At 43.5% G+C, this 15,064-nt stretch overlaps 1 protein-coding gene across 2 annotated transcripts in view; it reads right to left on the bottom strand.

Moving 5' to 3' along the window:
- The window catches only part of MLF1 (myeloid leukemia factor 1), a 33,273-nt gene extending 22,859 nt beyond the window's left edge, over nucleotides 1-10,414 (bottom strand). Inside the window, exon 1 of one of the 2 annotated variants that reach the window (XM_037908834.2) lies at nucleotides 10,174-10,414. In XM_037908834.2, coding sequence (XP_037764762.1) covers nucleotides 10,174-10,226 — 53 coding nt within the window. In that variant the 5' untranslated portion in view covers nucleotides 10,227-10,414. Of the gene's footprint in view, nucleotides 1-9,090; nucleotides 9,243-10,173 lie in introns of those variants that run through there. The other variant, XM_043521646.1, reaches the window with a different exon arrangement.
- Between the last annotated feature and the right edge of the window lie 4,650 nt (nucleotides 10,415-15,064).

Here is a 15,064-nt window from a genome sequence, read left to right on the forward strand (position 1 = left end):
ACAACGAGTTTTTGGGAGTGGTTGGGTCATAACAAAACCTAAACCTAATTTCCCCAATACTAATTTCTCCCTACTGTTACTCACACCTTTTTGTCAACTGTCTGTAATGGGCCACTCTCATTACCACTTCAAAAGTTATTTTTCCTCCGGTAGTATCCTGCTGTTAATTGATTTATCTCGTTAGACTGACCTCACACTTGGTAAGACAACCTCCATCCTTTCATGTATTTATACCTGCTACTGTATTTTCCACTACATGCATCTGCTGAAGTGGGTTCTAGCCCATGAAAGCTTATACCCAAATATATTTGTTAGTCTCTAAGGTGACACAAGGACTCCTCATTATTTTTGTCGATACAGACTAACAAGGCTACCACTTTGAAACCTATAGTTTTAGAGTTATCTGCCAATGATAGTGTTTCAGTCTCATCATGTATGTCACATAGCCACAGTATATCACCTGCAGCAAAAAGAAAAAAAATCTCCATCATCCGGAAACAACCATAGATAAGCTTGTGATAAGAACCAGCAAATTACAAAAAGAGGTAATTGATGAAAAAATTGCCTGGTTTGTTTATGCACAAACTCTCCTTTCCATATGATTGAGAACCCACACTTCATGAACATGGTTCAGTCATTACGACCAGGATACAGTCCACACAACAGAGCAGATGTTGCAGGCAAATTGCTGGATAAAGGGTATGAAAGAGAAATTGAGCAGTGTGCAAAAAGTCTAGAGGGGGAAATTGTTAACCTGAGTCTTGATGGGTGGAGCAATGTCCACAATGATCCTGTTGCATGTGCTTGTGTGACAACAGAAGAAGGGAATGTCTTTCTTACAGAAACAATTGCAGAAACATTATAGAAACATTAGGAAATGCACACACAGCAGAATACTTACAAGAAGTAGCAGTAAAAGCTATAACAAACTGTGGAAAAAAAATTCAAATGTCTAGTATGCAGCTTGGTCACAGACAATGCTGCAAATGTATCAAGGAGGAGAAGAAATTATTTAGAAGAGAGTCCCAAGCTAATAACATACGGTTGCAGTGCTCATTTGATGTACCTCCTAGCCAAAGACTTCAGTGTTCCAGAAATAAAGGCTAATGTTGTTGAAATTGCAAAATACTTCCGTAACAACTGCTTTGCAGCAGCTGCTCAAAAAAAAAAGTGGGAAGAACCAAGCTAACTCTCCCACAAGACTTGAGATGGAACTCAGTAGTGGACTGTTTTGAACACAATATCAAGAAGTGGCCTAATCTGATGACAGTTTGTGAACAAAATAGATGGCACTGTCACAGCCAAAGTTCTCAACATTGGGTTTAAGAGAAATGTTGAACACATGCTGAGTACCCTGAAGCCTATTTCTGTAGCCTTGAACTAAATGCAGGGAAATTGCTGTTTTATTGCTGACGCTGTTGAAATTTGGAGGGAACTGAATGAGATCTTAAAAAGAGAAATATGCAATGACAGAGTTAAACTACAAACATTAGAAAAACAAATGGGACAAGCACTATCTCCAGCTCATTTTCTTGCAAATATCCTCAATACTCGGTACTAGGGTCAAACCTTAACTGCTGAAGAGGAGGTGGCTATGACATGGACATCCAGCAATCATCCCTTCATAATGCCAACTATAATAAACTTCAGAGCTAAGGGTGAACCATTCAAGAAATATATGTTTGCAGATGATGTTTTAAAGAAAGTCACACCAGTGAACTGGTGGAAGTCACTTAAGCACTTGGATTCAGAGACTGTTGAAGTGATAATCTCACTTTTAACAGCAGTAGCTTCTTCTGCTGGCATAGAAAGAATATTTTCTTTCTTTGGACTAATTCATTCCAAATTGAGAAATCGTTTGGGACCTGAAAAAGCAGGAAAGCTTGTTTCTCTTTTCCAGATTATGAACAAACAGGAAAATGAAAGTGAAGACAACTGAGATAGCTGCAGAAGCCAATATTTTAAGTTTCTCATGTTGACCTGGCTGACATAGTCCATTTAATTTTTTTAAAAATATTTCATTTAACTACTTTAGTTAAAAACAATTTTAACAAAAACACACCTGATTTAAAAAAAACTTGGATGTTTAACTAAATTCAAAAATTCATATGGTTGTTTTGTTAAAATATTACATGTTTGTTGTTGAAGAAAAAAAATCCAGAATACATAACGTTGTTGTTTTAGTTATATAAAACAATTTAAATATCTGTCTGGTGACGTTCTCCTCCTAATACAGCATGGCAAGAAAATCCTCCAAATATAAATGATTAACCTGTTGAACTGGAGATAGTTCACCTTCCAGTGACTTCATAAATATCTGCTTCAATTACCGTTAGTAAATGAAATAACCAAACAATCATTCATTTTCTGATATAGCTGTAAAATTAATCTGAAAAGTTTCCAAAATAAATCACTTTAAAAACATATAAGTGTGTACCTTCTAAAAATGAAACCTACATCTATCTCTGAGTTGTGAAGAATATGTATTAAGGTTATAACAACCAACAAGAATGCACTTTAATGTAGAAATTCATGATTAAATCGAGTCTTCCTGACTAGTGATTTAAATCAAATCCACCCTGGAAGATCATACTTGGAATTAAATTATTTAATTAATTCACTATTTTAAAATAAAATTACATTAGTTCTGATTTGGAATGAGAAGTCAGAAGCAGCAGAAAGTCACACTGAAGATAACAGCTGGAGTGATATAACACATTGACAAGTTAAAAACAACAGAAGAGATCTAGCTTCTGCACTTGCCTGAGCTATTCAGAAGGAAATTCAGCTAGATCCTGGAAGCATTTTGACCAAGATCAACTAGTGCTTCCTAGGGCCAGTTCTCTAGAGATAGAGACATTTATATTACTCTTAACCGAGACACTATTTACAATTCATCAGTCAAAGATCTCTCCTTGTTAGGCAGTGGAAGCCTTTATTATACTAATTTGGCAGTGAATCTAGTCATTGGCTGAAGAAGTAAGCTGATCCCCGTAGCTGTATGTAAAACAGCTCTGCAAGAACTGTTCCAGCAGTCAGTATCTCTCTCTCTCTCTCTCTCTCTCACACACACAATCTAAAGTTTTTTTTCCCTTGCAAACAATCCCCCATCCACTAGAGCAGCACTGGAGCCACACTAAGAAAAAAGGAGGAATGCCGACAGTTAAAAGTACAGTGGTGTTTCCACTATCCTTTAAACACATGACCTACGATAAACAAGACTTTATATTTTTCATCTTTCCATTCCTTTTATATATAAATGAAAAGTTTCTAAATGGGACAATTACCAGCAATTGTGGCTTTCATGTGGGAATCCTTGTTAGGGGAAATTTTGTCGTTCCTGTAAAACCGTGTACATCTAGTTGCCACAATATCGTATGACCATTTCTAGAGGTCAATGGTACCAATCAAGTATAAATGTATGAAAGCCTGAGGACTACAGAAAGTTAACTCCACAGGTAAGAATATTCTTCTTGAGATAAGGCCCAGAGCATGCTCTCAGGTGTGCATATGCAACATAGGAACGGCCATAGTGGGCTAGATCAGTGGTCCATCTAGCCCAGTATCCTGTCAGTGGACAATGGCAAATGCTTCAGAGAGAGTGAACAGAACAGGGCAATTTATCAAGTGATCCATCTCCTGTCTTCCAGTCCCAGATTCTAGCAGCCAGAGTTTAGGACACCCAGAGCATTGGGTTGCATCCCTGACCATCTTGGGTAAAAGTTCATGGAGGACAGGTCCATCAATGGCTAATCTAATTCTTTTTTGAAACCGGTTACACTTTTGGCCTTCACAATATCCCCTGGCATCGAGTTCCACAGGCTGACTGTGCATTTTGTGAAGCACTTCCTTATGTTTGTTTTAAACCTGCTGCCTATTAATTTCATTGGTTGACCCTGGTTTCATGTGTTATGTGAAAGGGTAAATAACACTTATATTCACTTTCTCCACACCATTCATGATTTTATGGTAGCATATTCTATGCTAGCATTCCCCATTTAGTCATCTCTTTTTTAAGATGAATAGTCCCAGTCTTTTTAATCTCTCCTCATATGGAAGCTGTTCCATGCCCCTAATCATTTTTGTTGCCCTTCTCTGTACTTTTTCCAATTCTGTATTTATTTTTTTCAGATGGAGCAACCAGAACTGCACATAGTATTCAAGGCGTGGCAAGCCATGGATTTATATAGTGGCACTGTGATATTTTCTGTCTTATTATCTATCCCTTTCCTAATGGTTGCTAACTTAGTGTTTTTTTTTTACACTGCTGCAGCACTGTGAGCAGATGTTCTCAGAGAACTATCCAAAATGACTCCAAGATCCGTCTTATGTGGCAATAGCTAATTTAAATCCCATTAATTTGTCTGTATAGTTGGGATTATGTTTTCCAATGTGCGTTACTTTGCATTTATCAAGACTGAATTTCGTCTGCCATTTTTTTGCCTAATCACCCAGTTTTGTGAGATCCCTTTGTAACTCTTCCCGGTCTACTTCAGAATTAACTAACTTGAGTAATTTAGTATGGTCTGCAAACTTTGCCATCTTACTGCTCACCCCTTTTTCCAGATCATTTATTAATATGTTGAACAGCATTTATTAGTGCAGTACAGGGTTTAATGTTTGTTTTGGTTTTGTTCACGGCCAGTTTTATCTAATGAACTATGTACTCAGCCAAAATTGTTGTAAACCATGTTAGTCCTTGAATAGTCCTTCCCGTAAGAACCTCTTCTGTGCAATAAACACTTCCCTCAAGGTATTGTTAGCACTGTTATGTCATCCCATCTTGCACAGATCACCCATGAGGCAATTTCACAGTGATACGTACCAAAGAGAAATAGCTACACTGGTTATAGCTTCTTGTCTTTTTGGAAGAATGGATGGTGGTTGCTGTTTCTTCTTTGCTCTACTCCACTCTAGTTTCTCTGAACTCCTGCTGCAGATACATTTGCCAAATGTAACACTGGCTGTCTCCTCATGTTAAAATTGTGCAACCCTGTCTCTGCAACTCAGGAGAAACATAAATAGAATGCTAAACTGTGTTCTCTGAGTTTAGAGATTACCTCTTAGAAATAATGCTTGTTTTGACTAGTTTCAACCTGGTATGTCAGCCCTTCAGCCAACCAACTCCTGTTTTATGTACACGATAAGTGAGCACCAGTGGCTCTTTGGTTATAGTATACTTGCATATTTAACCTATAGTATAAGTTCCAACTCGCATAGGCATCTTCATTTTTTAGCAGAAGCATGGCTTGCCCAATGTCTAAAATAAACACCCTTTCTAGCATGATGGGTAAGACCCTACCAAATTCACGGGCATGAAAAACATGTCATAGACCATGAAATCTGATCTCCCCCATGAAATCTGGCTGTTGTATTCTATTACCACTCATACTTGTGTGCTGCTGGTGGTGGTGGCGCTGCCTTCAGAGCTGGGCAGCCGAGATCAGCTGCTGGCTGGGAGCCCAGCTCTGAAGCCAGCACCACCAACAGCAGCAGCAGAGAAGTGAGGGCGGCATGGTATAGTATTGCTAACCTTACTTCTGCACCGCTGCCAGCAGCAGCGCAGAAGGGTGACAATACCATACCATGTCACCCTTACCTCTGCGCTGCTGCTTTCAGAGCTGGGTGGCCAGAGAGTGACAACTGCTGGCAAGGTGCCCAGCTGTGAAGGCAATGCCACAGTCAGCAGCGGTACAGAAGTAAGGGTGACAATATTGTGGTACCCTCCCCCCTAAAATAGCCTTGCGACCCCACCATGCATGACTCTTTTGGGTTGGGACCCCCATGATTACAACACACTGACAGTTCAGATTTAAATATCTGAAACCTTGAAATTTACGATTTTTAAAATCCTTTGACCATGAAATTGACCAAAATGGACATGAATTTTGTAGGGCCCTAATGATGGGGAAATCCAGAGATGTTAAAGGTTCCTGCCTTGACTGCTTACTTTTGAAGTAAAGGTACTTCCATGTAGTAGGCAAGCATTGAAGAGAGAACTGAGACAGCTGATATGATGGATGTTCAAAATATAGCCTGTGGTGTCATGTGTAACTGGAAAAAAAAATCTTACAGAAAAAAAAAAACACACACACAAGGGCAAAGAGTAACCTTAACAAGTACTGGGGCAGCATGAACTTGCTACTGGAAGCCTCAAAAGTAGCAGCAATATTTGGATTTTTTTCTGTATGGGAGGCCTTTTTAAGGGGGAGTTGTGGGGGGAGTATATAGAGGCTAGTGGTTGTTCTGATTCATAAAGTTCATGTGGTGAGGGATAGCTCAGTGGTTTGAGCATTGGCCTGCTAAACCCAGGGTTGTGAGTTCAATCCCTGAGGGGGCCATTTAGGGATTGGGGGCAAAAATTAGGGATTGGTCCTGCTTTGAGCAGGGTGTTGGACTAAATGACCTCCTGAGGTCCCTTCCAACCCTGATATTCTATGTTTCTATGTATTTCCTTTTCTTTCACTCAGCAATTCCCAGTATGGAATCATGTTATAAAGACATTATTAGAGCTGGGTGGAAAATGGTGGTCCCATCCTGGGCCATTTTTAGAGATTTTGAAAAAATTTCCTGCCCTGAACCCAGATAAAAAAACCAATCTCAAAAACATTTGTGAACTGACAATGGGGGGGGGGGGGGGGGGGGGAGGGGGATTTAAATAAATAATTTAGTTGGGACAATTGAAATGTTTTAACATTTTCAAAATGTTTTGATTTTTGATCCTTTCTATTTTACTAGTTTAAATTGCAAAATAAAAATTTGTTTGGAACAAAAAACCCAGACATTTTTATCTCAGAAATATCAAAATGGGACATGGACACTGAAGAATTCTTGAAGAAAAAATTTAGACAAACTGAGAATTAGATCAAGGTCAACCCTTTCTCGTGAACAGTCAGTTTCAGACCAAAAAAAAAAACATCCTGACCAGCTTTACTAAAGATATTTATTGATAATTGAATCCTTACAAGTGTCAATAAATGTAATAATGAATATTCTGTTCCTAATTGGTGATGATGTAGGGCCAAGTTCTTCTTTCAGATATTATTCTACAGCACCATTGATGGGTGTGTGCTTTAGACTTGTAAGAATACATATCTATTCTATAGAGTTTAGAATTTATAATCTAGATTAGAGACCTAAAAGGAGTGGGTGAAGAAGGGAATGGGAGAAATTACATGGAGTGATGTGATTTGGATTGTTTTGGCAAGTGTTTTTGCTTTAGTTGAGTCCAAAGTAGACTGCGAAGAATTACAAAGGGATCTCACAAAACTGGGTGACTGGGCAAGAAAAAGGCAGATGAAATTCAATCTTGATAAATGCAAAGTAATGCACATTGGAAGACATACTCCCAACTATACAGACAAAATTTAAAAGTCATTGTGGATAGTTCTCTGAAATCCTCTGCTCAATGTTCAGAAGCAGCCAAAAAAGTTAACAGATAGTTTGGAACCATTAGGAAAGGGAGTAAGACAGAAAATATCATAATGCCACTATATAAAATACACGGTATTTTATATACCTGGAATACTGTGTGCAGTTCTGGGTCACCCCATTTCAAGAAAGATATAATAGAATTGGAAAAAATACAGAAAAGGGCAACAAAAATGATTGGGGGTATGGAACAGTTCCCATATGAGAAAAAATTAAAAAGACTGGGACTATTCATCTTGGAAAAGAGACAACTAAAGGGAGCTATGCTAGAGATCTATAAAAATCATGAATGGTGGGGAGAAAGCGTATAAGGAAGTGTTATTTACCCCTCCACTTAATACACAAATCAAGGCTCACCCAATCAAATTAATAGGGAGCAGGTTTAAAATAAACAACTTCTTCACACAATGCACAGTCAACTTGTGGAACTCGTTACCAGAGGATGCTGTGGAAGCTAAAAGTACAAATGGGTTCAAAAAAGAATCAGATAAGTTCATGGAGGATAGGTCCATCAATGGGTATTATCCAAGATGATCAGGGATACAACCCAATGCTTTGAGTGTCCCTAACCTCTCACTGCTAGAACAGGGGAGGGTTCACCTGATGAAACTGCCCAGTTCTGTTCACTACCTCTGAAGCATCTGGCACCAGCCACTGTCAGAAGACAGGTTACTGGACTAGATGGACCACTGGTCTGACCCAGTATGGCCATTCTTATGTTCTTATTGATGCACAATCTTCTCAGACTGTGATCCTTAACTAAAAAGTTTCTTTAGGTACAGTACATAAGAAAAAAACCTAGTAGATTTTTCATAATACCTGTGCTCTGCATAGTATTTAAGTTGTATAATCATAAACCACTTTTTGTAGCATGTTGTCTTTACAGTCCCATTGGATCAGAGGTGGGCAAACTATGGCCCACAGGCCACAACCGGCCCAGCTCTTGAGCTCCCAGCCAGGGAGGCTAGCCCCCGGCCCCTCCCCTGCTGTCCCCCCTTCCCTGCAGCCTCAGCTCACCATGCCGGCGCGTGGCTGTAAGCTCCTGCCAGGCAACGTGGCAGCATGGCTGCCAAACATGCTGCTCTGAGCGGCATGGTAAGGGGGTGAGGAATGGTGGGGTTGGATAAGGGGCTGGGAGTTCGGGGGGGGGGGCAGTCAGGAGACAGGGAGCAGTTGGATGGGGTGGAGGTTCGGGGGGGCAGTCAGGGGACGCGTAACAGGGTGGGTTGGATAGGGAGTGAGGTCCTGGGGGGAGGGGGGGGGGCAGTTAGGGTCAGGGGGGTCCTGGGGGGAGGGGGCGGTCAGGGGACAAAGAGTAGGGGGGTTGGATGGGTCGGGAATTCTGAGGGGGGCAGTTAGGGGACGGGAAGTGGGAGGATAGGGGGCTGTGGCCAGGCTGTTTGGGGATGCACAGCTTTTCCTACCCAGCCCTCTATATAATTTTAGAACCCCGATGTGGCCCTCAGGCCAAAAAGTTTGCCCACCTCTGCATTGGATCAACTGAAGCATCAGGCAACCCACATTTTCTGCAGTTAAGAAATCATAAAAATATGGATTAAATCTTTTTTTAAAATATAAGATATGGGCATTTTAGCCAATAGGACTGCAATATACAAATGAATTGTGCAACAATGTGAGAGTATGATGACTGGCAGTTACCTCTGATATGACCGTTCACCAACTAGGATGTGATAATATCCATCACGCAACACTGAATTCTTTGTAGGGTAGCCTTGAGTGGGGAAAGTGGGAGAAACAGGGAGACGAGAAGAGCACCAGTATGATGGTTCTGGAAATCAATTCATGCTTTCCTTACCTGTCATCTCCTTGAGATTAAAATACGAGATGTATTAACCCAGTGTTTACTGGAACATACTGTAAACCAAGAAATCTATCTATATCTAACACAGAGAAAGGTAAAGGCATTAAACACAGCCACAAAGACAGGTTTCAGACTAGCAGCCGTGTTAGTCTGTATTCGCAAAAAGAAAAGGAGTACTTGTGGCACCTTAGAGACTAACCAATTTATTTGAGCATAAGCTTTGGTGAGCTACAGCTCACGCTCTGCCATCTGGACGACAGTTATGCAACTGTGAACGCCAATGCTTCATATGGTTCACATGTACTGGCCTGACCACCCGCCACCGGCAGATCTCGAGAACACGAGGATAAAAAAAGCCAGCCCACTCCCCCCGCTGCGAGCAATGCAGGCGCTGTGGGCAGAGCTGCAGCCTAAGTCCCTGACCCAAAGTCTTCCCCAAGTGGCTCTCTGTTAGGTTTCCTCCCCAGCTGAAAGGCGCGGAGCAGGACACTCACAGCCAGGCGCCTTCACCATCTTTCTGCTTTCTACAGTTTTTCTGGCTAGTATTTAAGGGGGCCGAAGATCCCGGTTCCGATTCGGGCCCCTCCCCTCCATGTCTCTCCAGCGCGCATCACGCTCAGCCACCTCACCTACCTGCCCGGCAAGGGCTGAAGCGCAAACGCCGCTGGGCCGCCGCCAGCGCTCGGCTCTGACGGCCCCGGGCAGGAGACCGAGGAGACGAAGCTGAGGAGCCGGCTCCAGGCCGCTCTGGGTGGAGGATGAGGCAGGCAAGGCAGAGAGAGCCGCACACATCAGGCCGGCCGGTGCAGCCCCCCCAAGCCTCGGGCGGGTGGAAACTGTCCACGCGCAGGGGTCGCTGCCGCTGCCGCCGCCGCCCTCCCCACACCCCCGCCAGGTGCCTCGCCCCGCCGGCCACTCACCGGAAGAAGGGGTCTTCCTCGAAGAGGTCCCTCAGCCCGCCGGCCCCAAACATGGCTGCGACTCCACTCCTCCGCCTCCCTCCCGACTCGCCGGGGCACTGCAGCTGCAGCCCCAGCGCAGGCGGCGAGCCCGTCGGCTCCCCGCCGCCCGCCGCGCCCGCCGCCCACCAAGCTCACGTGAGGCGCCGCTCACGTCCCATTGGCTGCCACTGGCCTTGGCTGCCTCCCAATAGGGTGGGGGAACGGAGTGGGCGGGTGTCGTGGTGGGGCGGCTGCCCTGGCAACCGCTTTCAACACAAGGCCTGGGCTTGGGCTGCTGGCCAGGTCGAGAAGCTTCTGGCTCGGCTGGAGCCTCAAGGGCAGCAGGTTACGGGGGCGGACAGCACCATGACAGCAGGAGGGGAGCCCCTACGGACGGGGGGACCGGGCAGGGCACCATGACAGGGGGGAGGGGAGCCCGAAGGACAAGGCACAGGACTAGACACAGCAGCACAATAAAGTAGGTTGCAGCATGAGTACTTGGACACGCAGCACCAAAATATTAGGGGGACCAGAGCATAGGGATGGAAAACCATGAATTAGAGGGGCCTGAGGGACGGTTACCTCAGAGAGCAGCTCCAGAGAAAACTATGGTGCAGGGGCACTAAATAACCATATGGCCGCCTAGGGCCTCTTCTTGGGTGGAAGCACAGACCTATGGAATATAGTAAGTCTAGGCTACAGGATGTGGGGTTTCCAGCACCCAAAATGGAGCACTATTATACAGGGTCCCCAGTGCCATGGGCCAAAGAAAAGTCCAGGGGCAAGGGGCCAAAGCAAACAGTGCACTGTAAGACAATGAAACAATGAAAAATAGCAGAGACTTGGAAAAATATATTCTGTAGCTAGGATGTAATAGTCTATTTAGAGACAAGGAACAGAATTTGTGTAGGAAGTGGAGATGGGAACAATTTCCCTTCTTTCCACTTTCAAATTATTCATTATTTGTTTTACTCTAACCCTAGGAGCCTTAGTCATAGACCAGGATCCCTGAGTGTTAGGCCCTTTGAAATGCAGACCAAAAAGACTGTCCCTGGCCCCCAAGGCTTACAGTCTAAATACAAGTCAGTGTAGATTTGTTCCTGTGCTTCTTTAGGGAGTTTCTTGAGCAGATGGAACAGGAACAAATCTACACTGACACACCCCTGGAGCCCTGACCAGGGGTATTCTATCTGCTACCTAAAATCCATAAACCTGGGAATCCGGACGCCCCATCGTCTCAGGCATTGGCACCCTGACAGCAGGATTGTCTGGCTGTGTAGATTCTCTCCTCAGGCCCTAGGCTACCCGCACTCCCAGCTATCTTTGAGACACCACTGACTTCCTGAGGAAACTACAATCCTTTGGTGATCTTCCAGAAAACACCATCCTGGCCACTATGGATGTAGAAGCCCTCTACACCAACATTCCACACAAAAATGGACTACAAGCCATCAGGAATAGCATCCCCGATACCATCACGGCAAACCTGGTGGCTGAACTTTGTGACTTTGTCCTCACCCACAACTATTTCAGATTTGGGGACAATTTGTACCTTCAGGTCAGTGGGACAACTATGGGTACCTGCATGGCCCCTCAGTATGCCAACATTTTTATGGCTGACTTAGAACAACGCTTCCTCAGCTCTCGTCCCCTTACACCCCTACTCTACTTGCGCTACATTGATGACATCATCATCATCTGGACCCATGGGAAGGAGGCCCTTGAGGAACTCCACCATGATTTCAACGATTTCCACCCAACCATCAGCCTCAGCCTGGACCAGTCCACACAAGAGGTCCACTTCCTACACACTACAGTGCTAATAAGCGATGGTCACATAAACACCACCCTATACTGGAAACCTACTGACTGCTCTACTTAATGACATGCCTCCAGCTTTCATCCAGACCACATCACACGATCCATTGTCTACAGCCAAGCTCTAAGATACAATCACATTTGCTTCGATCCCTCAGACAGAGACAAGCACCTACAGGATCTCTATCAAGCATTCTTAAAACTGAAATACCCACCTGGTGAAGTTAAGAAACAGATTGATGGAGCCAGAAGGGTACCCAGAAGTCACCTACTACAAGACAGGCCCAACAAAGAAAGTAACAGAATGCCACTAGCCGTCACCTTCAGCCCCCAACTAAAATCTCTTCAGCACATCATCAAGGATATACAACCTATCCTGAAGGACAATCTCTCACTCTCACAGACCTTGGGAGACAGGCCAGTCCTCGCTTACGGACAGCCCCCCAACCTGAAGCAAATACTCACCAGCAACCACACACCACACAACAAAAATACCAACCCAGGAACCAAACCCTGCTACAAAGCCTGTTGCCAACTCTGTCCTCATATCTATTCAAGGGACACCATCATAGGACCTAACCACATCAGCCACCCCATCAAGGGCTCGTTCAACTGCACATCTGCCAATGTGATATATGCCATCATGTGCCAGCAATGCCCCTCTGCCATGTACATTGGCCAAACTGGACAGTCTCTATGCAAAAGAATAAATGGACACAAATCTGACATCAAGAATCATAACATTCAAAAACTGGTAGGAGAACACTTCAATCTCTCTGGTCACTCAGTAACAGACCTAAAAGTGGCAATTCTTCAACAAAAAAACTTCAAAAGCAGACTCCAACGTGAAGCTGCAGAACTGGAATTAATTTGCAAACCATCAGATTAGGCCTGAATAGAGACTGGAAGTGGTTGGGTCATTACAAAACCTAAACTTAATTTCCCCAATACTAATTTCTCCCTACTGTTACTCACACCTTCTTGTCCACTGTCTGTAATGGGCCACTCTCTTACCACTTCAAAAGTTATTTTTCCTCCCTTGGTATCCTGTTGTTAATTGATTTATCTCATTAGACTGACCTCACACTTGGTAAAGCAACCCCCATCCTTTCATGTATTTATACCTGCTCCTGTATTTTCACTCCATGCATCTGATCAAGTGGGTTCTAACCCACAAAAGCTTACGCTCAGATAAATTTGTTAGTCTCTAAGGTGCCACAAGGACTCCTCGTTATTTTTGCTGGTACAGACTAACATGGCTACCACTCTGAAACCAGTCTACATCAGTGATACTCAGACAGTGGCTCTTTAATGTGTCTCCTGCAGCTCTTTGTAGCACCTGATATTAAAACACTGTGTGATTTAATTATTAACCAATCTAAATTGTTAACCACTCGGTGCTTTTACTATGTTATTAACCAATTGTAGTTGATAAAATAATAATACTTGGTCATTCATTTTACTGAGAGAATAATATACATATAAAATAAATAAAACAATTCATACTACTGTGGCTCTTTTGGGTAATGTTGATTGCTAATTTGGCTCCTGAACCACTGAGGTCTGAGCATCACTGGTCTAAGTAAAACAAGACATTACGGATGGAAACAGACAGATGGTGGGAGTAGCAGGAACAATGAGATGATATTGGTCCGCATGACAGGCTAGTCTCTTGCACACTAGTAGTCAAACTGTTGTCAAGTTTTATGTAGGCATCATGCCAAAGTTTTAAGGAATTTGAAGGGGGATAATGAGGTGGCTTTTTGGATATTTACCAAGAGCACCTTCCAAGTGTGTGGGGCAGCCTGGGAGAAAGGATGAAGGTATCTGAAAATGTAACAAGTGGACAGTGAAGATTCACGCCATTGGGCAATCAGAGGCAAACACTGACAAATCACTGAGTCTCAGAATGTGAGACTTGGCAAGCACTGCACTAGAGTACTGGTTTTCTGTAGCTAAATACAAATAAATCTACTTGGTAACAACTTGCACAACAGGATATGTGTACACTCAGCTAGCCAGGGTTGTGAAATCCTTGACCATAGGTTCTCTATTCATCAGTCCATTGTATATGTATGAAGGGTGGGTCCAGGATCTGTCCCTAAATTGGTAGTATCTGTCTGTGTCCTCAACTGCCTTTGACTTCAATATTTCTTTGCTACTTGGAGCTGATTAGTAAATATATGGTAAAGGTAATAAAATTAGTTTTTTTTTTTTTTAAATTATGTGTGTTCATCCATACAAGTTTTCTTTCCATAGAAAGGATTCTGAAATGTCATTATCTGGTGAGAGAGGGAGAATACAGTGTTTCAATGGTAGGGTTTCGCTATTGGCTGCAAGCTACAAGTACTGTGAGTTCTGTAGGCTGCTATAAGGCTTTTGGGTCCTCTGGGATTCTAAAATCTCGATCCATTATTTTGTGATGTACTTTTCATTACTAAGATTGTCTCTCAGATTCTAAATATTCCCTACATACTAATGCAAAGATCTTGTAAGAGAAAAATCACTATTTAGGAACAGAACATATTGGTACCAATGAAACAGTAAATAAGGCTAAGTTTTTGTCACGATTATTTTTAGTAAAAGTCATGGACAGGTCATGGGCAATAAACAAAAATTCATGGACGCCCTTGACCAGTTTCTGACTTCGACTAAAAATAATTGTGACAAATTGAGGGGGAGGGGGTGTCCAGCACCCACTGCTGCTGTGGCTCTGGGGTCCACAGGTGCCCGTGGAGGCTGAGAGTACTGAGGTTGCCCCCCATGGTAGCTGGGAGCTGTGAGGTCTCCCCACTGCCTGCGGCAGCTGGAAGCTGCAGCAGGCCCCCCGCTGCAGAGCTCTGGGGCTGGAGGCTGGGAGTTATGGGGGGCTCGCCACCTGCAGCAGCAGAGAGCTACAGGGCCCTGCTGGCTTAACGCTCCAGCCCAGCTGCCCCGGTGCGGAAGTGGAAGATGTCACGGAGGTCTCTGGAAGTGATGAATTTAAACTACTGTTAAAAAAATGACAGCTTTTGTGATACCATTAACTTTTGTGGTGCAAAGCAAACTTTGA

Source organism: Chelonia mydas, chromosome 9 (assembly GCF_015237465.2).
Source record: "Chelonia mydas isolate rCheMyd1 chromosome 9, rCheMyd1.pri.v2, whole genome shotgun sequence".
In the NCBI taxonomy this organism is placed as follows: Eukaryota; Metazoa; Chordata; order Testudines; family Cheloniidae; genus Chelonia; species Chelonia mydas.